Below are 26,371 nucleotides of genomic sequence, written 5' to 3' on the forward strand. Positions count from 1 at the left end.
TTGGAGACTGGTGTTTTTTCATTCAGCATAATTCTCTGGAGAGTCATCTAGGTTGTTGCATGTATTAGTAGGCCATTTATTTTACTACCAGGTAGTATTCCACAGTATGGGTGTGCCATAGTTTAATATTCACCTGTTGAAAGACGTTTGGGTTGTTTCCATTGTCAGGCTATTATGAATAGAGCTGCAATAAATATTTGTGTATAGGATAAGTTTCAACTTTTCTTGGATAAATCACCAAAGTGCAGTTGCTGTGTTGTATGTTAGTTGCATGTATCATTTTATAAAGGAAACTGCCAAACTGTTTTTCCAGAGCAGCCCATGAATTGAAATCAATTTTTATGGCTTATTTAATATTCTTTGTATTTATAGAATTTCAGTGGAATTTCTACTTGCTACAAATGACCCTAATGCTCAATATCAAATGCGATTTTTGATTTTTTTTGAGGCACGGATTTGTAAGGCCGTTTTTTTTCTGGAATGAGTCATTGAACTGTTAGATAAGCCTAATGGTCTGCTCAGCTTACATGACATAGTGATATATATTTTTTTTTTCTCTACTCATTAACTCTACTGTGTATGATAAAGGAATATGCTTCCTGGGAGTTTTTAATAGTTATTAATAAAATAATGCCTTATTATATATATATATATATATTTAAAGGCACACCTAATTAATTTTTTCCTCAAATAAAGCCCTCCAAATGTTCAGGGATTGAACTGTTGAGAGTACTTTATTAAGTCTGTAACTAAATACAGGTGATATTTTATTGCAATACTCACTATGCAAGTGCCATTACCTTGTAGTTCTCTGATAAAATTCGTTTATAGATGGTTCCTTCACAAGTATTCCATGCAAATAGCTCTTATGATAAATATCTCTAGACCGTGGCTGGAACATAGCCTCTCCACCAGAATAGTATCAAGTATATTTAGTAGTAATCTTAAGTCTTGTACATCATATTGTAACCTCATTGTTCATTCTGTTGTATGTTTTGTATAATATATTTTTCTGTGTGCTATCTGACTATCAATTAGTCCTATAATTGTAATTAATTATAAATAAGTTTCACTTCTTATTTCCAATTTTTTTCTTCAGATTAATTTATCTGTGTTTTCATGGTCTTTTCGAGGTCTGTGATTTCAGAGTTTACATAGTTCCAGAATGAATTTTTTACAGTTCCAAAATATTTACATAGGTATAGCTCAGAAATAAGTAGTATTTTAAAAGTACTATATGCATTTTAACTTCCAAATAGGTAAGAGGTGTTTAACATCACATATATAGGAATTCAAAAGTTACATTTTAAAAATTAAATGAATAAGTTTGCAGGAAACATGGATTATGAACAACTAGTAGTTACCTATGACTTAACAATTACAAATTACAGATGTAATTTATCATGTAATCACCAGATACTTGTTCCTTCATTGGCTGAAATTTTCAAGTGAAAACTGTACCTCACTAAACCTTGGGAAACTGTAAGCATAAGGATTGAGTCTTTTAAGTGAATGCAAATCTTATTTTTTAATTTACTTTTTTGCTAACAATGAGCATTATGTGCAAAAAAGAACTTCAATGAATGTTGAAAGTTATTAATTAGTGGCATGATATCATGAATATGAAGTGAGCAACTTTATGAAGATTTGTCAACCTTGGCACTGTTGACATTTTGGGTGGGATTATTTCTAAATATGGATGGCTGTCTCATGCATTGTAGTATGTTTAGCAGCATCCTGGGTCTCTAATCATTAGATGCTAGTAGCCCTCCTCCGCACAAGTAATTCTTTTAAAAATGTCTCCAGATGTTGTCAGATGAGGGACAAATCTTCCCTTTTGAGAACCACTGAACTTGAATGAAATGTGATTGGGAAAAAGATGACATATCCTAGAATGATTGAGAAATTTATGAAAGTTTTAGGATGTATCCCCATACATGTCAATAGATTAATTTTAATTAGGTAATGAAAGAAATTTTATTTCCCCATGCGATAGCTTTTATACTAGCAGACAAGATTCTGTGTTCTTGTTCTTTTGTTGCAAAAGGAACAAACCTTCATGTTTGTTCTACAGAAATTTAGATCTAAAAGGGACCTTAGGAAGCACACACGCATGACATTGCTTTCTTCTATGCCAATAAGACACAGAAATGCTTGCAAGAGCATGCTTTTATGAAGTACATCAGTATAAGACCCTTGGATTCCTCAGTGACATGGCAGTTTGCAAGAAAGGAAGGTTGCAAAAGGAGGTCTTGTTCTGTGTTCTTCCTTTTTCTCTTGGAGAAGAGGATATTTTTGCAAAACTTCAGCATTATACTATTTAGGGCAGGAAGACTGCCATCACCAGAATTCAGATGCTGCCATCCCCAAAGTTCAGATGCTGCATTGTGGAGCCTAGGATCCAGGTATAGTTCTAGTTGTCTGGGCTTCGATCAAATTATGACTCAAGCTGAGGGCTTTCCAAAAGACAGAAAAGAACATGTTCTATTTTTATTCCTGCATCATATTTAATCTCTGGGCTTTCTGTACTGTTAGACTTTCTTTGTAAAACTTCTGAGCCCAGAGATGGGAACAGGATTGTCTCCACTAAGATGGTAAATGGAGGCACCCTTTGTGTTCCATGCTCCTCAGTTCTATGTTAGTTGCTGGATCTTTTCTGATCCTTGTTCCCCAGCAAAATTTGTCGCTCTGTTGTCCATTCTTCAAGACTTCTTTGTATGATCAGCTTGTGACTCCTGTTCCATATTTTGAGCTAAGGAGTTATTCAGTGGTAATGGTTCTCTGGGCTATGCTCCAAATAAGGTTTGAATTTTGGTAGGCCTGAGACTGAAAAGGCTGAGTCAAGCGGAAAATATAAAATTTAAAATTAAGGCAGGGTTACTGACAAATATATGTCTCATCAAGTCATCTTTTTAATGCTTGTAGCACATCATAAAGCTGTATCTTGAATCCACACAATGGAGATCATGACTTCAAAAGACTGGAAAGTCCATCATCTGATTGAGAGAGCCCATTCCAGTATCTCACACAGTGTAGAGTAGTGACTGAATGATTGAATGAAGAGCGTTCTGTGGGCATTGTGAGAGATGGAATGTGAGTCTGCATAGGCAGATTTTGACTCCTAAGAGAAATTCCTGAATTATCTTTCATGTCTTAAATTTCATCTCGTATACTCTGTCAAGTCACTGAATCTCAAGGCTCCTTCCTTAAACCATCTCTGGAATACTCTCTCCACTTCCTCACTGGGTTTTTGAATACTGAAACACTTTCCTAGCTACCTGTCTCTTCTTCAGTCCCCTGCTACTGCCAGAACTGTTTAAAACAGAAGTTTTGTTGAATCACAAAACTTTGCGTCCTTCTATTCTTGGCTTTATCTTGTCTATTCAATTTTATCTCTTACTCCTAGTAAAAGGAATCTGTTTTCCAGCATGCCAGATTTTTTTTTCTTTAATTTTTTTTCTTCCTTCATGATTAGTGAATGTACCAAACTCTCATATCTCTTCCATGATTTTGCTTATGTTTTTATCCTTGTATGGGATGGAAATATTTCTTCTTGCCACCTGATCGGGTTCTTACTGATTGCTCCAGGTCCAGCTGAAGCCCACCTGTTGCTCAGGGCTGTTCATAACTCATTTGCTCCGTATTGATCTCTCCTTGCTTTTATTCTTAAAGCACTGAATATAGGCATTACTCATTTTGGCCTTTAGCAATGTATGGCTTTCTTCAAAGTGGTAACTAATGTTTTGTGTGTACAATTTGACTCCTCAACTAATTAATAAATTCCTGAAAGACCAGTGTTTTGTGCTCCCAACATTACATCTAGCATATTACTGTATGCCTGACAGGTACTCACTAGAGACACTAATGGCTGGGTAGGCATTGATTGTTTTCTAATTCTCTTGTAATTTAAATCGAGATACCTTGGAAAAGGAAAATCCAACAGCAATCTGTAAGGGAAATCTGTGTAGCTTATTTGTGATAGATGTGTGAAGTGTGGTGCTATTAATATCATTTTGGATATGAAATATGTGTCATTTTGAACTTCTGGTAATGGAAATGTGTAAATGAAAAAATAATAGTTGATATGTATCATAAAACATTCTATTGCCGAATTTTAACTTGATCTTGATTTTCTTCTTTTCAAATACCAGATACTTCTCACCACTGCATGAATGGACATTTGAAAGTGCCATAGCCAGACACTTGCAAGCATGGAGACCTCATCAATGCTTTCCTCATTGAATGATGAGTGTAAATCTGACAACTACATTGAGCCTCACTACAAGGAATGGTATCGAGTAGCCATTGATATTCTGATTGAACACGGGTTAGAAGCATACCAAGAATTTCTTGTCCAGGAACGAGTTTCAGACTTTCTTGCTGAGGAAGAAATTAATTATATTTTGAAAAATGTCCAGAAAATTGCACAAAGCACAGCACATGGTACTGATGATTCCTGTGATGATACCTCATCTTCAGGGACATACTGGCCTGTTGAGTCTGATGTGGAAGCTCCAAATCTTGACTTAGGCTGGCCATATGTGATGCCCGGACTCTTAGGGGGCACCCATATAGATCTCCTTTTTCATCCACCAAGAGCACATCTACTTACGATAAAGGAAACTATTCGGAAGATGATAAAAGAAGCAAGAAAGGTAATAACATTTCTATTTTGAAATGAAAAATTTGAAACGTAGAAAAGTAGAGAGAGTAATAACACAAATATGTATGTTAATAAAAGAATCTCTATATGTATAGGCCATGCCTATTATTTTTAGGAAATGTACCTGTGGATACACAGGAAGGTTGCATTTCCTATATCTTGCATGTATCCAAGAGAGTGGCATTAGGTCTCTGCTAAAGAAAGAGATTTCCTTTTCTTAATAATGTACTCAAGAGATCTCTTCTCCCAAAGACTGAGGTATGTTGACTGGGAATAAGATGACTCGACACTCATAATTTTAAAGTAGAATTTAGAATTAAAAAATTCTAAATTTTTCTTCTTCTCTGAAAGGAAGTAGTTGGTGGATATGGTGAAGTTTTCTTTGTTCTTAACAGGACTGAGTGCCAATTCTTGCTCTGAATGTGGTTTATGCTATTAAATAAACCATACGTTTACTTATCTATGTTCCTGAGTTGTGTGGAAACAGTATAAAATCAACATAATAATAATGTAAAATTCTAAAGTAAGATTCTGAGATATTTAGCATTTTAAGGCTTTGGTCTTCTTTATCAAATATTTATATTGACTTATACATCTCACAGATCTTATTTTAGAGCTTGGGTAAAACTGCAGAACTCTTTAATCAAGCAACAAAAGTTATTAAGAGTTTTGTATCTACTCAGCACCATGGTAGGCACTTTGGAGACTACAAAAAAATTTGCTAAGCTCAATCTAGAGTTTTAAAATGTATGAGCAAGGCCGGGCGTGGTGGCTCATGCCTGTAATCCCAGCACTTTGGGAGGCTGAGGCAGGCGAATCACTTGAGGTCAGGAGTTTGAGACCACCCTGGCCAACATAGTGAAACCTCATCTCTACAAAAATGATAATAATAATAACAAGCCGGATGTGGTGGCGGGTGCTTGTAGTCCCAGCTAGTCAGGAGGCTAAGACATGAGAATCGCTTGAACCTGGGGGGGGGAGGTTGCAGTGAACCGAGATTGCACCACTGCGCTCTAGCCTGGGTGACAGCGAGACCCTGTCTCACCAAAAAAAATAAAATAAAAAAAAATTATAGGCAAAAAGTTACAATTTTTAATTATAAAGTGTGCATTTTTTAGTTATGACTATGTGATACAGAAATTTAGATCTAAAAGGGACCTTAGGAAGCACACACGCATGACATTGCTTTCTTCTATGCCAATAAGACACAGAAATGCTTGCAAGAGCATGCTTTTATGAAGTACATCAATATACGACCCTTGAATTCCTCAGTGACGCGGCAGTTTGCAAGACAGGCAACTGAAAGGCTAACAATCATGTAGGGAGACACAGTGTTCTGAAGCTAATGTTAAATGCAAGTTTTGTAAAAATGAGGTAATTTTTTTCCCTAAACCTTTTGAGTTTAAATAACCTGTCTTTTTAGCTGTATTAATTTCTTTAACGGTATTATGTTAAATAAAGTACTAATCCATTCCAGTTGTTAAAAATTAGCTAAGAATCAGGCTCACTGTAAGTGACCAAACTTTTATTGAATGAATTGAACTGTCATTCAATTTTCTGAATTGAACCATGAATATCTTTTTAAACAGTACTATCTTAGGCTCTGTGAACAAATTATACAACTGGATTTTTAAGGCAACAGTACAAAATTTGAGGCTATATATGAGTCTTTGTAATTGCAAAATAATAAATATCAAGTATTAATGTTTGCTGATTTTGTTTGCGGACATGATATGCTTTTGAAGCACAATGTTAACAGAAAATTGAAATCCATTTTTGAAAATACATCAGTGAAGATGAAGATTCTTATTGTGGTAACTTAGTAGTAATGCATTTATCACCCTGCATGATAGCTAGTTTCCTTTGGGACATTGCATTATTGTGACACAAAATGTTAATTCAGGAGATATCATAAGTTTTTGGGCTAGCATTCACTGGGAACTGAGCATTAGTCATGATCTTTTGATGTATTTTTCTTTCTAATGTGGCAGCTTTGTATTTAATGAGCCTCTAAAAGTAATATCTTCTACCCGGTCACTGTCCGTTGAGAACTCCCACTTGAATTAGTGAGCTGAAGAAATTGAAGTCCATACTGTAAAATAGTAATGCGATGTGTGCTTCTCTTTCATAAAATCAGTGTGGCATACAAATAAGAAACAGAATTGTGTCTTTTTTCTATTCGTATAGCTATAGCTAAGTTGAATTTGAAGTAAGAGAATTATTTGATCTTGTAAACTGAGTATACTGCCAATCAAATATAAATTATAACAGATGACTTCGATTTGGTGCACATGGTTTTTCTCATTTTTTTATTTTTTTATTCTTTGTTTTTAACACAGAGACAAGGTTTCCCTATGTTATCCAGGCTGGTCTCAAACTCCTGGACTCAAGTGATCCTCCCGCCTCAGGCTCCCAAAGTGCTGGGATTACAGGCATGAGTCACTATTTTTTAAGGTGTTAGGGAATGTGCTAGTTTCTACCCAGATGCAATAAATATTGAAGTCAGATTGGTTATCTTTGCGTGGAATATGTATTTCTCAATTATTTTGGAAGATTCTTCATATGTCGCCATATCTACTTAAAGATTTCTGAAGGATTAAGTACTCTGGGAAAAAAAGTTATTGACCCCATTTTTAAAAAATTAAGATTATTTAGCTTATAACTGGACATGGTCCTGTGAAGAATTTTTAAAAGAACAAATATTATGAAATAAAAGCTTACCAGAACACATTGCTTTTTAAAGATTAAATGTGGTTTTCATGACTATCATTTACTCAGCAGATGTCATGCTCTTATTATCTTTCAGAATCAATGGAAGCCTAATAGTCATCAGGATAAGCTTTCTGTGTTTGAATTTTTTTCAGAGGGTAATTTATCTTTATTGGTAACTCAGTGAATTGTCATGGCATTGTAAAGGGATGATCTTTTTTTCATAAAGTGTTTGGATAATGTATATTTTAATGGATAAAGGATAAAGGTTTTTTTTTTTTTTTTTTTAGCTTCCAAATATCTCAGGGAGAATCTTTTGGTAATAAACATTGTAAAACTCTACAGAGATATGAAGCCAAACCAGTAGGACTAGACACCATCAAAACAGAACCCAGGAAAAGATCTCAGATAAGAATTTAAATCCATTTTCACTTTTGTGTTTGCAGTTGAGATAAGGTACTTGTGAAAATAATACCATTTTATGGAAAAATCTTAAACTAATGAAAAGAATATAAAAGTTATCTGCTTAAAGGCCCAAACATTTGAAGTCTGATTATAAGCACCAAGTTAACCTTCTGGTCTCTTATGAAAGGAATTAAAAATGATTCTCAATCTCAACTGTCTTTACTGGAAAGAGGTGAAACATTTTGTGTTTGTTTTTGAATTTCAGTAATTTATATGCTCTCATTTCTAGCTTAAGTTATATAGTTAAATGAGCTCTTGATCATTTTGCTTTTATAAGCAGAATGTGATCTTTATAGTATTTCAAAAATCTATACTTTTTTACTTATTAATTTTATTTTTGCTACTTATCACTTAGAAATTGATTAGAGTTTTTTTTTGTTTGTTTTGTTTTGTTTCTTTCTTTTGTATGTTTGCTTATTTTGTTTCAGAACTTTCCTTTGGGAAAATTCAATTGTAGATAATATCTTACTTGTGTCCTAAAGGGACATATTTTAATTTACTGATTCTTTTTTTTTAAACCCTTTCTATTTTTCACTTTGTGATTGACATAATTACATTTAGGTCAGACTTTACTTTGTAAAGTCTGATAGTGTCTAGCCAGACTTTTCCCAGGTAATTATTTGTCTGTCAAGAAGTGTTCCCAAGATGATATATGCACATATTCCTAATTACTGTGAACTCCTCTTATGAAAACATCCCCTCTAATTACTTAAAAAAGTCTTCTTTCATTAAAGTTTTTTTTTTCCTAGCCACTCAGTGGTACGTATTTACAAAGTTATAACTTCTGAGAGTCTTGAATATCTCATTGTTGAACCACAATGTTATTTGCATCTCTGTTTCCTAATTCTAGGCTAGCTTTTTCTGTGAGATGTGAATCTTACTCTTGTGAAATATGGAATCAAGACACATAAGCAAAAGTCTACTGAGAATTAGGACAGAGTAATTCCTGATGCGCTCTGTACCACATTACCTGAGTTCAGGGCTTGGTTCCTTACTGAGTCACTGTTCCTGGGTGTGTCTATTATGGCCTTGGGAGGTATTAGTAATATAGAGAAATATTAACCATCAGTTGGCCCCACAGATGCAAAGAGGAAGATGAACAGGTGATGGGGAATCTTCTTGGGAGTGAGCTGATAGTATAAAAGTAGAACTAGGATAGAGACTTTGTCACCAGGACTCTAACTAGTGTGGCATTAAACAAGTCATTGTACCTCCTCAAGTTTCTTCATTTATTTAGGAAAAGATACGAAGCAAAAATGTTTTCACATTTTTAAAATCTGGTGTTCCTATCCAAATCTCTAACATTGCCTACCAACTTAAGATTATTTTGATATGTTATGTTTCTTGCTGAATTAGTTCGTGACAGAAATGATTTTTATTGTGTCATGGTATGTTACTTCCATCTGCATCCCTGTGCAACCATGTCCTGCCCAGCTAAGTGATATTTATATGTTTATCTGTGCCTTCATTAGACTAGAATGATCTCTGTCCTGATGTTGCTAATTATTATTAAGAATTTCCTCTCTACCCTATCCCTGTCCCAACTCTCACTGTGAATTTTGTCATTCTTTGAATTTGAGTCAAAATTGATTTCTTCTTGGAAATAACGTTTTGCTTAGTGAAATTTAATGACATTACTATCCTGGGACATTAAGTTGAACATTTCTTCTGTGAATAAAATGCATTACATGTTAATATATATTTATGTTTGAGTGTGTATGTTTGAGAGAGAGGGCATGAGAGGAGAAGGAGGGAAAGAGAGAGGGAAGAAGAGATGGAGGGAAAGAGAGGGAAGAGGGAAGGTGGAAGAAAGGGAGAGAAAAGAAGGTGGGAAAGAGACAGGAGAGGAGGGAAGGAGAGAGAAAGAAAAAGAGATCTGGTTAAAATTGCACTGACTTCATCCTGCCAACAACTGCTGTGTCTGTATGACAGTACTCTGTCTTTAACAAACTCGTGGTGCTATACAGAGAGACAACACATTCCATATCTATTTTATGTTTGTTGAAGCAAAAAATTTAAAAAGTATGGAAAGATGAAAATGAAATTGTTATATGAGACTTCCAACTTGGTTGCACACGAAAGTTGTCAGTAACTTAGAAATTTCAGGTGTTTCACTCTGCAGTGTATTATCAGGTAAAGTCTAAGGATCCTCAGTGACTTGTATTTTTAAGAGACTTTATTTAAAAATTGACAACTGAGAAAAGAATTTAGCTTTAAAAAGAAAAAATACAGTTACTTATGGGTGTCGGTAAGTTTATCAGAGTCTTTGCTTTGCTAATACTAACCTATACCTCTATTAATAGTTGGAAAGAAATAATTTAAAATGCGAGTTATTTAGGAGTGCTTTTTTTTTTTTTTTTTTGAGACAGAGTTTTATTCTTTTGCTCAGGCTGGAGTGAAATGTCCCAATCTCGGCTCACTGCAACCTCTGTCCCCCCAGGTTCAAGCGATTCTCCTGCCTTAGCCTCCCTGGTATCTGGGATTATAGGGACCCGTCACCACGCCCGGCTCATTTTTGTATTTTCAGTAGAGACAGGGTTTCGTCACGTTGGCCAGGCTGGTCTCCTGACCTCAGGTGATCCACCCGCCTCAGCCTCCCAAATTGCTCGAATTACAGACATGAGCCACCGCACCCTGCTGGAGTGCATATAATTTATCTGATTGGGAGAAATGCTTTTGAGACTATTTCCTTTACTCAGCTGTTACTCTTTAGTATTTTTAAATTCTCTCTCTCTCTCTCTCTCTCTCTATATATATATATAAAATAAGCTGTGAAACGATTTTTGTAGGGACTGCACATAGTGTGTATGTATAGTCCTCTGAGCTTTGAGGTACTGTTACCGACTATGGTACAAAATGTAGTTCTATATATTTGGGGATCTCTGAAGTAGAATGTTTGTTTTTTGTGATTGTTTATGTTTACTCATTCTTTCCTGTCTCTGGTTTAAAATAAAAACCAAACAGTTACTTATTGAAATGTGTAATATTTTCTGATGATACACCTTTAGTAGTTTGTTGGAATGGCAAAGCTCATTGTCATCGTAAAACCTTGTCATAAAATACTGAGAATTCATAATGCATAAATACCTAAATTCCAGAGGGGTAGAAATGCGCAGTTTTACACACTCAAATGCCTTCAAGGCTAAGCCACAAAAATAACTCTGCAAAGGAGAAAGGGCAGATGATATTCCAATAGGGAATGAAAGGAACATGGAAGAAGAGATAACTTGACCCGACTTAAGGCATTCTTTAGGCATTTGTTATAGAGGTGATAAACTTAGGACCTTAGGTACACATTGAGGCATCTTATCAAAAGTTAAGTTTCATGAAAATAAGGGGATATTACTTTACTTGTCTGTCCTCTCAATGAGATGTAAAAAGTCATGAAGGTTTGCCATGGGAGCCTTTTTGAGATGATGAGTGCTGACATTTTGACACACTGACATTTTGCATTTTAAGGATTCTGCCTGCTCTCATAGTTGCTACAGATCCATCATGTGATATATTTTTATATCAATTATTGATATCTTTAACTAGTCACTCTTCAAATTATCTTGAAAGAAGTTGGGCAACTTTTATCCTAAGGACTGGAACTCACATCTGATTTTGAGCAATGAATTTATATTATGCAATTTAGTAACAATATCAGGTAACATGTATTGAGCACTTACATGTTAGGCACCGTGCTAAGCACTTTACATGCATTATCTTAAGTTGACCTTCCTAACAACCTTGTGAAATGTGTCCTTTTATCCACATTTTACTGATGAAAAATACTGCGTTCTTGTGGTAGGTTGGTCAGTGGTAATGAAGCAGAATGAAACCAAAATGATCATAACTAGAAAGTGGTAAAGATTACATATTCCTAATCGGAGGTGTTTGAAGACCTGGTTGAGAGGGTCTAAGATTGAGATCAGTGGGTGTAGGTGTGGAAGCATTGATTTCTAAATGAGTCAGGTAAAAGGTATCATGTGGTCGTTATTAGAAGTCAGAAGTAACTCACCTGGAACTGACAAAAGTTCATGATAAGTAGATAAGGTGCTGGTACCTAGAATGCAGACCAGGCCAGGAGGCACTGAAAGGAAATGCATTTCTGAGTTCAAAGGTAAGGTAAATTTGAAGTAGGAAGAAAAGGAGAATCAGGTAATGAAGTTGTCCTTTGGCCTCTGCTGGGTTCAGCTATGAGGGAAATCAGTAAGTCTTTGGCCAACCTTATAGGTTAAAGGTATTGCAGGCCATTTATTCATTTAGCAGTTATTTTTTAGTGCCAATGATGTATCAGATACTATTCTAAGTTCTGAGAATACATAGGTGAATAAAGTACCAAAGAAACCCTGCCTACCCTTGAATGAAGTTTATCTGCAAATGGGGATAATCAACTAATAAATAAGGAGTGCTAGCAGGAAGAAGCAAAACACAAATATGGTTGAGTAAAGGGAGCTGAGAATGGTGGTGGAAGGTAGTTTGCAATTTTAAATAGGGTGCTCGGAGTAGGCCTTAAGAAAGTGACATTTGAGCCAAGATTTGAGAAAAGAAGGAATAAGCCATGCATGTATTTGTGGGCAGAACACAGGAGACACAGGGGAAGCTTTCTTGTTTTTTAGAAGAATAGCAGAGGCCAGTTGTTGGACCCGACAGCAAAGAGGAGATGAGTAGAAGATGCATCAGAGAGGAGACATGGAGGCTAGATCTTGGGGATTCCCACTGGCCATTTTAAGGAACTTGGCTATGATTCCTGTAAATTAGGAATCTACAGGAGAACTTTGAGCAAAAGAGAGACATCAATTTTAAACCTGCTGTATTTTAACAGTATGCTTCTGGCTGTACTATTGAAAATTGACTGTAGGGGACTAAGAATGAGCATATCAGATATTACTAAAATAATTCAGGTGTGGGGTGATGGTACCTTAGATGGTCAGATGGTGGCAGCAATGGCTAGTTTTTAGGTATATTTTGAAGGTAGTGAAACATGGGATGTGAAATAGGTTGAACAATATAAGATGACTTCAACATTTTTTGCCTGAGCAGTTGGAGTGACGGTGTCAGAGGCCTCAAAGTTGGGATCAGGAAGCAGGCATAGAGGCTGAGTTAAGGGGACTTTTAAGTTACCACTTCACCATAGCTTTTGGATGGTTGATCACTGACATCTGCCAACACACATGTCTGAGTATCTCTAGATGAGGGTTCACATTGGAACCCAAATAGTGACATCTGGCACTGTCACTGACATCTGGCAACACACATGTGTAAGTATCTCTAGATGAGGGGTCACATTGGAACCCAAATAGTGACTGACTTGGAGAATAGTCCTGACCCCGAAGACCTAGTTGTAAGTAACTTGGATAAGATTCAGATGCAAAAGAGTGGGTAAATAGAGAGTATGAGATAAGAACATGACTGATTAGATGCTGTCCCAGGACCTAATAAAACAGGAGATTCTCTACTCTGCTGAGAAGCAGAACCTCCCAACACTTAGTCTTCTCAAACAAACCTTTACAGGCAATGATTTCGCAATTCCTTTATGCTGGGTCAGGTGAGTGGAAGAAGGAGAAACTGGGAAGGGGTCACGTAGGAGGTCCCTTTTTTTAACAGGCCATTTGGATGGATAGTTTTGATAAGTAGGAGATGTATGGTGGAGAGCTGGGCATTTTCAGACAATGGGGGAGTGTGAGAGAAGTAGAGTAGGGTGAAAAAAAAGGAAGGCAGAGTTGTCGAGAGAAGTTGATTAAGGCCAAATTGTGAAGGTCCTTTGATCAAACCTTGTGGAAGAGAATAGTGGGAAGTCATGAGATGTTTTTTAGTGACAGTGATGTTGTTAAATCTGATTTTGGACATATTAATATTGTGTTTTGGTTAGTTAACACATAGAGAAGAATGTAAGACAGGTTGTAACAGGCATTGGGATAATGGTCAGCAACAAGCTGACAATAGGCTGCAGCTGACGTTCAATAGCAAACAAAATGTCTTTTCAAGGGGAAAATATATCTTCAATTTCCTACTAGAATAGAATGTAAATATAACTACTTATTTCTGTATCTTAAGGAAAGTGCTTTTTTTGTTTTAAAGCTATTTTTAAGATGTCTTAATTATCTGATTTTAAGCTAATAAAATTTATTTCTGTACAAAAAAAGTTTTAACTATCTACATATAGTTTAAGTCTACATATGCTTATTGAGTCCCAGCTATGTTCAAGGCACTCTGCTAATTCATACGGATGGGGGGAAAAACCCACTTCAAGTGATTTAAAGTCTAATATTTGAGGGATACGGTAAAAGATTCGTATAATACATAGATCACCTGAATGATCTATGTATTATATGGGGTCTGGATTTTTTTCCACCTGTTTACTCTTTAAGTATCAGGATTATAGAGACAATTATTGAAATTTTAAAGTAGCAAAAATATGATACAGATAAAATACCTCCAAAATATTTATTAGCAAATATGTTTTACTAATGAGACAAATATATATACAGAAGGTTTCTTTTTTTTTTTTTTTTTTTTTTTGAGACGGAGTCTCGCTTTGTTGCCCAGCCTGGAGTGCAGTGGCATGATCTCAGCTCACTGCAACCTCTGTCTCTCAGGTTCAAGTGGTTCTCCTGCCTCAGCCTCCTGAGTAGCTGGGATTACAGGTGTGTGCCACCATGCCTTGCTAATTTTTGTATTTTTAATAGAGACAGGGTTTCACCATGTTGGTCAGGCTGGTCTCAAACTCCTGACCTCGTGATCCATCTGCCTCGGCCTCCCAAAGTGCTGGGATTAAAGGTGTGAGCCACCGCGCCCAGTTGAAGGTTTATTTTTTATTATTAGGGTACATATATTCCTTATAGGCAATATGGAAAAATTCAAGAAAGGGTTAAGAAAAGGCAATCGTCATCTCCCAGTAGAGATAATCACTGCTACTAATGTTAGAAATTTTCTTACCTATTAAATAGAGAAATACGTGTATACACAAGTGTATGTGTATTTTGATATCTTATGTAAATCCCTGAAATAGAAGATTCAGATGTGTTATATTTGAGATCATATTTTGTATAATATTTTTAAAATTGCCTCCTGTCTTTTTTTGCTTAAGATTTTTCTTACAATAAAATAATTGATTTCTTGTAATGAAATGCAATGGCATAACAAAATAGGGGGCAATGGGAGCTGCTGTGTCTCCCACGGAATTTAAAAACAGTAAGATTGACTAGATGGCAGTCTGCTTTTGAGAGCATGTGCTGACAACTGTAAATAATATTAGTGATAATATACTCCTTCATTACTGCCACCTCCACCCATTTCTTACTCATCCCTCTACCTCTTAGCATACCAGTGCTGATATGGTGAGAGTCTCATGGTAATATTCCTTCAGAAATGAAGAAAGCCTCATAACTGTTTCTGTGTAATCATCGGTAAGAAAAATTGTTAACTGTACATTTTATTTTGAAAATGAGAACTTTCCTTTGGGCTGTATTAATTTCATATTAATAATCACATTTTGATTTTTTTCTTCCTTGAACTCAAACACAGGCAATAAACAAACATGAAAGGGAAAACATTGTCATTTGGCTAAATATCAATCCAATATACGCTGCTGAAAAAAATCTATAATCATAAAATATAACTGAGTCATAATAGTCATATTTCAACCTGCTGAATTCTGGAGCAGTTACTGAAAAAAAAAAATAAATCTCAGGTTTGTGATCATGTAGTCTTTTTACAATTGGACAATGAGAAATTGAGAAAGTCCAAAGTCACACATTTGGTGACCATAAGGACTGACAGCACTCAGGCATCTGGGCTTCTATTCTTTTTTATTTATTTATTTTTATTATTATACTTTAAGTTCTAGGGTACTTGTGCACAACGTGCAGGTTTGTTACATATGTATACATGTGCCATGTTGGTGTGCTGCACCCGTTAACTGGTCATTTACATTAGGTATATCTCCTAATACTATCCCTCCCGCCTCCCCCTGTCCCATGACAGGCCCCAGTGTGTGATGTTCCCCACCCTGTGTCCAAGTGTTCTCATTGTTCAGTTCCCACCTATGAGTGAGAACATGTGGTGTTTGGTTTTTTGTCCTTCTGATAGTTTGCTCAGAATGATGGTTTCCAGCTTCATCCGTGTCCCTACAAAGAACATGAACTCATCCTTTTTTATGGCTGCATAGTATTCCATGGTGTATATGTGCCACATTTTCTTAATCCAGTCTATCATTGATGGGCATTTGGGTTGGTTCTAAGTCTTTGCTATTGTGAATAGTGCATCTGGACTTCTAAGATTATTGTATCATGTTGCTTCTCTAGTGGGAAGGAGAAATACGTTTGTTAATGACACCAGTAATAGCTAATGTTTAATGCTATGTGCCAGGCAGTGTTTGAAGCATTTTATATGTACTGATGTATTAACACATTTGTCTTCACAACAGTTCTCTAACATAGATACCTTTATTGCCCTTTTTTTAGAGGTGAGGAATAAAAAAGTTAAATAATTTTTTCTAGGCTTCAGAAGTAGAAAATGACAGGTCTGGTATTTGAGCCTGGGTCATGGGCTCAGACAGACCCTGCTTGGGCTTACCATTATGGTGTATTACCCCGATAGACCACTCCAGGCAGGCTCCATGCAAACCAACTGAACATTCACAACCATGCTTTTGTTCCAGTATTATTGCATTTGATTCCTGGTTATCTGCCACATGGACTCCAACTCGTAAGCATGGAGTATATGATGAGGCTTTGTGCTTTATCTCCTGCCTCCCTCAATCACTTCCACTCCAGGGCTACTGGGCCTGTTCTGGGCCTTCCACTGTAGAAGTATTCCTTCCTGCTTTTGTTCATGATTATTTACCTACTTGGAGCATTCTTTCCCAACTTTTTGCCTTCAATTCATCTTTTAAAATCCATGTTAAATTATACTTGTTTGGGAAAGCTTTGTTTGATTCCCTTACCAGACTTAAGTTAGTCATCCTCTATATTATTGTCACTTTATTTTTTTATTATTTATTTATTTATTTTGAGATGGAGTCTCGCTCTGTCGCCCAGGCCAGAGTGCAGTGGCATGATCTCAGCTCACTGCAAGCCCCGCCTCCCGGGTTCACGCCATTCTCCTGCCTCAGCCTCCCGAGTAGCTGGGACTACGGGCACCCGCCACCACACCCGGCTAATTTTTTTGTTTTTGTATTTTTAGTAGAGACTGGTTTCACCGTGTTAGCCAGGATGGTCTCGATCTCCTGACCTCATGATCTGCCCACCTTGGCCTCCCAAAATGCTGGGATTACAGGTGTGAGCCACCGCTCCTGGCCATTATTGTCACTTTATACCTGTTCTTTAAGATGAGATATATTATTCATTTTGTCATAGGACCCATGATTTTTTGGTGATTTTTTATTTTTATTTTTTTTTTTTGAGACAGGGTTTTGCTCTTGTTGCCCAGGCTGGAGTGCAATGGGGCAATCTTGGCTTACCACAACCTCTGCCTCCCAGGTTCAAGCGATTCTCCTGCCTCAACCTCCCGAGTAGCTGGGATTACAGGCATGTACCACCATGCCTGGCTAATTTTTTGTATTTTTAGTAGAGACGGGGGTTCTCCATGTTGGTCAGGCTGGTCTTGAACTCTCGACCTCAGGTGATCTGCCCGCCTTGGCCTCCCAAAATGCTGGGATTACAGGCGTGAGCCACCACACCTGGCTGATTGTTTAAAACTAGGTTATTTTTCTTTTTAAATTTATTTGCAATTATTTTTTATGCTGTGTATGAATTATTTGTCAGACATGTTGCAAATATCTTCTGTAGCTCGGTTGTTCACTCTGATAATGGTTTTTTTTTTTTGGATTAACAGGAGTTCTTAATTTATAGAAATTCTTAATTTCAATGTAGCCCAATTTTTTAATCTTTTATTTTAAGGTCAGCTGTTTTTGTGTTCTATCAAAGAAATATTTGCAGCCGAGTGCAGTGGCTAATGCCTGTAATCCCAGGACTTTGGGAGGCCGAGGCGGGCAGATCACTTGAGGCCAGGAATTCATGACCAGCCTTGCCAATATAGGGAAACCCTGTCTCTACTAAAAATGCAAAAAAGGCCGGGCATGGTGACTCACGCCTTTAATCCCAGCACTGTGGGAGGCCAAGGTGGGTGGATCACGAGGTCAAGAGATCGAGACCATCCTGGCCAACATGGTGAAACCCCGTCTCTACTAAAAATACAAAAATTATTTGGGTGTCGTGGCATGTGCCTGCAGTCCCAGCTATGCTGGAGGCTGAGGCAGGAGAATCGCTTGAATCCAGGAGGCAGAGGTTGCAGTGAGCTGAGTTCGCGCCACTGCACTCCAGCCTGGTGACATAGCAAGACCCCGTCTAAAAAAAAAAAGAAAAAAAAGAAAATGAGCTGGGTGTGTGGCACATGCCTATGATCCCAGCTACTTGGGAGGCTGAGTCATGAGAATTGCTTGAACCTGGGGGGCGGAGGTCGTAGTGAGCCAAGACTGCAGCATTGCACTCCAGCCTGTGCAACAGAGTGAGACTCTGTCTCAAAAAAAAAAAAAAAAAAGAAATATTTGCCTTCCCCAGTATCAAGAAGATGTTATCCTTAATTGGCCTTTAGATGTTTTATTTTGTCTTTCATATGATGTGAGGTCAGGGTCCATTTTGATTTCCATATGAATATGCAGTTACTGCTGTGTCATAACTCAAGTGACCACTTATATATGGGTATATTTCTGGACTCTATTCTAATTCCATTGATTTATTTATCATTGCTGTGCCAAGACCGCAGTGTCTTGGTTATTACTATAAGCCTTTCCATTTGGTAGTGAGTCCTCTGGTATTTTTTTTTTGAGACGGAGTCTTGCTCTGTCGCCCAGGCTGGAGTGCAGTGGCGCGATCTCGGCTCACTGCAAGCTCCGCCTCCTGGGTTCACGCCATTCTCCTGCCTCAGCCTCTCAAGTAGCTGGGACTCAGGCGCCCGCCACCACGCCCGGCTAATTTTTTGTATTTTTAGTAGAGACGGGGTTTCACCGTGTTAGCCAGGATGGTCTCGATCTCCTGACCTCGTGATCCGCCCGCCTCGGCCTCCCAAAGTGCTGGGATTACAGGCGTGAGCCACCGTGCCCGGCCCAGTATTGTTCTTTTTTCAGTATTGCTTCGGCTACTCTAAATCTTTTGCTTTTCTGTAGGAATTTTAGAATCATCTTGTCAACTTTCCAAAAAAAAATAATGTTGGGATTTTGGTTGGGATTTCACTGCATTTATAGAACAGTTTGAGTAGAGTTGAACTTTACAATATTAAGTCTTCTAATCCAGGAACAAGGTATATTCCTCTATTAAGTTATGTTTAATTTCGTTCTGTACAATTTTGTTGTTTTCTTTGTATAGGTCTCACATATCATTTGTTTGATTTATTCCTAATTATTTGTTATTTTTGATCCTGTTGGAAATATTTTAATTTTTTTATTTTTTACTAATATGGAAATATATTTTTTGTATATTGACACTGGGTCCAGTGACTGGATTGATATGCTTATTAATTCCAATAGTTTATATATAGGTTATTTTGGATTTTCTAGATATATTATCTGTAAATAATGGTAGTTTTATTTTTCTCTTTTCCAACCCATATAACTTTCAAATCTTTTGACTGCCTTAATACATTGGGTAGGTGTTCCATTGCAATGTTTAACATAATGTTAAATGTAAACAATACTTGCTATACATTTTTTTTAAAAGAAACTGTTATATATAGGAAGTTCTGTTCCTAAAGAGTTTTTATCATTTTATCATGTCGTATGATTTTTCTCCTTTATTCTGGTAATATCTTAAGCTACATTATTGATTTTCTAGAAATATATCACCAATGCAATCCTGGAATTCATTTGAATTAGTTGTGGTATTTTATTTATATAAAGCTAGATTGCATTTGCTGGTATTTTATTTATGCATTTTGTGCTTATGTTCAGAAGAAATACTGGATTGTAGTTTTCATTTCTTATAATTGTAGTCGTCAGTTTTTAGTATCAAGGTTATACTGCCCTCATAATGATGTTTTTTTTGTTTTTTGTTTTCTGAGTTCTCTGCAAGAGTTTGTGTAAGATTTCAACCTTGAATATTAGGAAAGATTGCCAATGAAGTTATTTGTGCTTAAAGTCTTTTTTATGAGTCTAATTTTAATTCTGGGTTTAATTTCTTCAATAAGTCTAAGGCCATTCAGATTTTCTATTTTTTTCTTGTATTTGTTTTGTTTTTACTGTTTTTAAGTTATATTTTTTAGAGGAAGACCCGAGTTTTTCTTATGGATTGGCATAAAATTGTTTATAATATCTCCTCATTGTATTAATGACTGTTGGATTTGTGATGATGTTATCTTTTCATCCTTCATATTGGGGGTTTGTTCTTTTTCGTGACTAGTTTCTTGATTTTCTTTTTCAAATTTAGTGTGTTGATTTTTTTATATTCCTGATTTCTGATCTCATTATTCCCTTTTTCTTTTTTCTATTTTAAGTTGTTTTATTTTTCCAGGATTCTTGAATACTTGAACTATTAATTTTCAGTGTTTTAGTTTGTAATATATGAATTGGAAAATAATTTTTTCTTTATAGCTGTAGGTTTATCTTATGAGACTCAATATTTATATATGCCTTATTATTATTTAAACTATCTTTTAGTTTCAATTTTAACTGGTCCTTTGGTTGCTGGATTATTCAGAAGTGTTTGTTAAATTTCTAAATCGTTTTGAATTTTTATCTTTTTGTCGTTGAATTTTATTTGAATTACACTGTGATCAGATAATTTACTCTTTATGACTTATGTACTTTGACAATATTTAAAGTTTGTTTATGATTCAGCCTGTGTTGCATTTTGGTAAATGTTTAATGAGAATTTGAAAAACGCAATTAACCCTTGAACAACATGACTTTGAACTTCATGAGTCCGTTTATATGTGGATTTCATTCAACAAATACAGGTCTCCTTTTCCAAGGGTTCTGCATCAACAACCAAATGCAGATTAAAAATACACTATTCTTGGGATGCAAAACTCGCATCTGTGGAGGGCTGACTTTTCCTAATGCTGTTTCTGCAGGATCGACTGCAGGACTTGAGAAAGCACAGAGTTTGGAACATACAGAGGTCCTGAAACTAATCCCCTGTGTATTCTGAGGGACGACTCTATTATATATTCAATAGCTGTTAGGTGAAGTCTTCTGTTCCTTAGGTTAAGTTTTAATTCTTGTATAATCCTCCTTATTTTCACTTTGGTTTTTTTGTTTGTTTGTTTTATTGCTTGTTTTATCAATGATTATGGACCTGGTTATTACTAATTGTAATTATTTTATTTTTAAAAGGAATATTTTGAGACTCTTCTTAGGTACATAGAAATTTCTTTTGTTTTGAAACAGCTCTCTTTATCTCCCAAAAAACTTCTTTATAATTTACTCAATTCGAAATTACATAACTATTTAACTTTATAAAATTAGTATTTTATATGTGTGTATATATAAAATGTGTATGTACATATTTTATGTGTCTTTGTACACACGCACACACACACTATCCATTGTATGGTATATATTTTCATCCCATATGTTCAACTTTTCTCTGTATGATTATGGTATGTTCCTTATAAACAGTGTATAGTTATATTTTAAAAAATTAACTTTAACCACCTTTTGTCCTTTAATTGGTATAATTAGTATATAACATGTAATTACTGATTTCTTTTACTCACCCCATCTGTTCTTTATTCCTTTTTTATTGTTTTTTTCTGTAGGATCATTCACATAGGTTTTATTATTCAGTTTCCTCATTTATGAGCTTGTTTGTTGTATGTTATTTATATAATAATAAACTTACATTCTTGACATTTTAAACTGTATTAGAATTTAGTATTCTTAGTACAATCTAGACAGTACAAGGACCTTTGAACACTTTAATTCTACTAATCCCTCTCTTGCGTCTTGGTCATTGTTGTCATGAATTGGATGTATGTTTTATTTCCAAAATATTTTTATTATTGTTTTAAGTTATCAATATTCATTTAGTTATATATACGTATTCACTCTAGCTGATGCTGTTCTTCCATATTTGTTAAGATTCTGTCATCTGGGATAATTTTCCTTCTTCCTAAAGAATTCCCTTTAGGATTGCTTTTGGTACCAGTCTGTTGGCAATGAATCCTCTTGGAACTTTTAAAAAATGTGTTTATTTCTCGTTCCTTTTTCCAGATAATTTATACTTGCTATGGAATAAAAGTTGTTATCATTATTATTGTTATTTAGCACGTCAGTGACTTTGAGTTATTTTATCTTTAGGCTTTCATAGTTTCAGTTGTAAACTCTTCTGACTTTTATTGTTGCTGATTTAAAGGTATATATTTTTTCTCTGTCTACTTTTAAGTATTCTCCTTTTTGTCATTCATTTTTAATAGCTTTAACATGATGTAACTAGGGGAACACTTTTTTAATTTTTTTTTTCTCCTTGACATAATAGAGCTTCTTGAATCTGTGCCTTAAGGTTTTCCTGCTGTTTTGGAAATATATCAGCTAGCATCTCTTCAATATTGCTTCTACCTTCTATTTCTCTTCTTCTTCTAGGAATTCTGATTACAGGTCTGGCATACATTGTTTTGTTTGTTTGTTTGTTTAACCATGTTCCATCTATCTCTCATTCGTTTTTGTGTTTTTTATAATTTTCTCTCTGTACTTCGTTTTGTGTATTTTCTACATAGATATCTTTCAATCACTAATCCTCTCTGCAGTTGAGTCTAATTAACTATTAAACCCATCTGTTGAGTTTTAATTTTGGTATTGACATTTGTCAGTCCTATAATTCTCATTAGTCTATATATTCAGTTCTCTGTTGAAATTTTCTTTCTTGGCATCTGTTGTCTTGAATGCTTCAATAACAGTTATGTCAGAGTCTGTTTTTGATAACACCAATATCTGCATTACCTGTAAGCCTGTTTCTTTTGTCTGTTTTTATTTTCTTATTTTAAGCATTTCCAATATTTTAATGGATGGAAACCATCCTGCATTTTATTTTTTCTTCCCATGTCTTACTTTCCCAACATTTATTTATGCAGTGCACATAATGAAACATGATTTTAACCATTATCCCAATAAAGTGTTGTCTATTTAAGCTACATACGATAAATCCCTGTGTTTAAAATAATGCTACTTAAGAGTATTGGTTCCAAGACCCCCACACCCCTTCCCCTACCAACCTGGGATACCAAAATCCATGAATAGGCCTTTATATAAAATGACATGGTATTTGCATATAACCTACATACATCTTCCTGAATACTTTAAATCATCTCCAGATTGTTTGTACTACCTAGTACAAAGCAAGTGCTGTGTAAATATTGCTATACTGTGTATCCAAAATTTGTATTTTTTTAATTGCTTTTTTTTAATCAAATATTTTCTGGAAACAGAATCACCGATATGGAGGGCTGACTGTATACATATGAGGATATATGTGTAGACTTTTCATTTTTTTACTTCATAAACTTAGAGAATGATCTCCAAGTTGTTGATACACACTTACAAATGGTTAACTCTATTGGAAACATAGTAGAGTTGAAGTACTCATGGCTTTAAAACCTTAAAAAATTAGTTATGGGTGTGTATTTTTAAAATGAGATTATAAATATCTTACAGACGTGCATAATTTAGTAGTAAAGTTTTTGATGCTTATAAGTTTCATATTTTAACCATTTATGTTAAACTTGTTTTAAAAATATATATAGTCATGATCTATTCAAAACATGAAAAGAACAGCCATAAATAAAACCAAATACAAGAATTTTATTGCATCATATTCGTTACAGCTATTCTAGAAAATAATTGTATTGTAGAACACATAGGTTTGGAAAATGTAATGTCAAAACTTTTTTGCATATATATTCATTTAATCTGATTTTCAAAATTATTTGACACATTGAAATAAGAAATGTTTTATTGAACCAAGTACACCTACCTTTTGCTAAGTTACATTTCCATAATTTATTTCAATTCTTAACAACCCAAGTTGAAAAACTGTGCAGCTAATTCCCAAAATAAAAGGTTGCCTTGTCATCTGCCTTTTTCTATTTTTGTAAAACTGGACCAATTCTCATTCAATCAACAGAGTTTTTTGGGATTTATTTGCATAGTTTCACAATAGTAAAATTCCTGGAGCTCAAAGTTATAGATTTCCCAAAGCTTAGTTTCATGTTAACTTGTATGTCCTTATTATTTTATTTTTAAGGGTGAGATCGAAGAAATTAATAATCCAAACAATTATTTTAACATAATAGTACAGGAAATGTGACCCAAAGAATGCACTCATCAGTTACACATGTGAAATATCTCAACTTCAAAATCAGAAAAAGTCCATTCCCTGCCCTCCCCGCATCTTCCCCCACCACCTGCCACCATAAGAATTCTATAGATTGCTGTAACCTGTGTATCACTGCATTCAATTTGTGTAATCAGTGAGAAGAAACAGTGATAAGATCAGTTTAAAAATTTACACATTTATCATGTACATTAACATTTTAAACTCGACTGAACCTTTTCTCTTTCCCTCAACAAATCCCTATGTTTAATAGGAGACATTCAGAGTGAATTTTAAACTTCCTGTCTTCCCAGTCTCAAAAGCCTAATCTCAGCTACCATTACTTCTAATTTGTTTTCTTCAGAGAAAAAAAAAATAAAGTTGTGATCTTGAGCCTCCTGCGATTCTATTTAATTTTTATACCTTTAATTTGTATTTATGGTTACTTCTCTGTGTTCCATCACGACAGTCCTCTAGAGTGAGTTGCTTGCCTCCCTGCTGCTAGTGTCTCAGGTTATTATTCCTTTTTCCTACCTTTTAACCATTAAACATTTGAAAGAAGTAGTTTCCATAAAGGGCCCTACTTCCTTACTTCTCTTTCCTCCCAGCCCTGCAGTCTGAATTTTGCTTTCCTTCCTCTCCTAACCTGTATCTCATAGGCTACTGTTGTCCACATGACCAAGACCTGCCTGCAACCTTGTAATATCCTTTAGTCTCTTCCACTCCTCTATACGTAGTTTGCCTTTAATTCTCTTACCATTGGTTTCTGTGTTATTTCTCTCTTTGTTCTTTTCCTGTCTCTTCAACTGTTGTTTCTTGAATTTCTTTGCTCTTTCCAACTGTTGAAAGTGAATGTTTTAAAGACTTTTAGCCTTGGGTCTGTTCTCTCTCTACATTTTATTTCTTACTGCTGCTTTGTACCTTCATACTTTGGCACTATTGCTATTTACAACCTGATGTGGCCTGACTTCTGAACATTAGCCTATGTAATTCTAGCTGATGGTCCAGCATCTTTACCTGTGGCCCACTGGCCTATCAAATGCAGCGTGTCCAAAATAGTAGCTAGAAGTATGGAAAACTCACTAAACTTTTTCTCATTCTCTCTCTCTGTTAAAGGCATCATCACATTCCTAGATGCCAAGACTACAGTATCTTGGAATCACATAATGATTCATTCCCCTCTCGTTGTATACCTTCATTTTTGTCATCAGGCACTGGGTTTTGTTTCTTTTTTTTTTCTTTTTTTTTTAAATAGAGATGGGTTCTCAATTGTCTCAATGTTGTTCAGGCTGGTCTAGAACTCCTGAACTCAAGTGATCCTCCTACCTCAGCCTCCCAAAGTACCAGGATTATAGGCATGAGCCAGCACACCTGGCCACAGGCACTGGGTCTTGGAAATTGCCATGTCTTCCTCCTTCTAACGCTCTCCATTGCTACCATCCATGTTCTGCCCTCTACATTTTGTAATTAATTACACCAGTCCCCTTAACTTATCTTGCTAATGAACATTTCTGCTTTCTCCCATATTCCTGTAGCCACTTGCCTGAATGATCACTGATCATGTCATTCTTTTCTGAATATAAATCTCTGTGTCTTTGCATTCTGCAAGTGCCACAGAAGCCCTCACTTCATCCAACAGCCTGCCTTTCTAGATTTAACATGCTACTTTTTTTCTGCCTCTGAATCTTTTTTTTTAAAACTTCTACGTTCAGTGGTACATGTGCAGGTTTGTTATATAAATAAAATCATGTCACGGGGGTTTGCTGTACAGATCATTTCATCACCCAGATATTAAGCCTAGTACTCAGTTATTTTTCCTGATCCTCTCCCTCCTCCCACCCTCCATTCTCCAATAGGCCCCAGTGTGTGTTGTTCCGCTCTATGTGTCCATGTGTTCTCATCATTTAGCTCCCACTTATAAGTGAGAACATGTGGTGTTTAGTTTTCTGTTCCTGAGTTAGTTTGCTGAGGATAATGGCCTCCTCCATCCCTGTTCCTGCAAAGGACATGATCTCATTCTTATTATGGCTGCCTCTGAATCTTTCCTTTCCCTTTTTTCTTCCAAAAATACTCTTCTCCATCTCCTCCTATTAATATTATATACATAAATATATGTATTGTATATATTGTATATATATTTATATTTATATTTTGAACACCAAATTTAAATGTTACATGTGATAATTTTAAAATACATTTATGTCCGGGCACAGTGGCTCACGCCTGTATTCCCAGCACTTTGGGA

At 35.6% G+C, this 26,371-nt stretch overlaps 1 protein-coding gene across 4 annotated transcripts in view; it reads left to right on the plus strand.

The window, feature by feature from the left end:
• Positions 1 to 26,371, plus strand: part of FAM83B (family with sequence similarity 83 member B) — a 216,347-nt gene that overhangs the window by 140,390 nt on the left and 49,586 nt on the right. For all 4 annotated transcript variants that reach the window (XM_055263906.2, XM_055263907.2, XM_055263908.2 and 1 more), the window contains one exon: positions 4,152 to 4,655. In XM_055263906.2, coding sequence (XP_055119881.1) covers positions 4,212 to 4,655 — 444 coding nt within the window. In that variant the 5' untranslated portion in view covers positions 4,152 to 4,211. The remainder of the gene's footprint in view (positions 1 to 4,151; positions 4,656 to 26,371) is intronic.

This window comes from Symphalangus syndactylus, chromosome 23 (assembly GCF_028878055.3).
Source record: "Symphalangus syndactylus isolate Jambi chromosome 23, NHGRI_mSymSyn1-v2.1_pri, whole genome shotgun sequence".
Taxonomy (NCBI): domain Eukaryota; kingdom Metazoa; phylum Chordata; class Mammalia; order Primates; family Hylobatidae; genus Symphalangus; species Symphalangus syndactylus.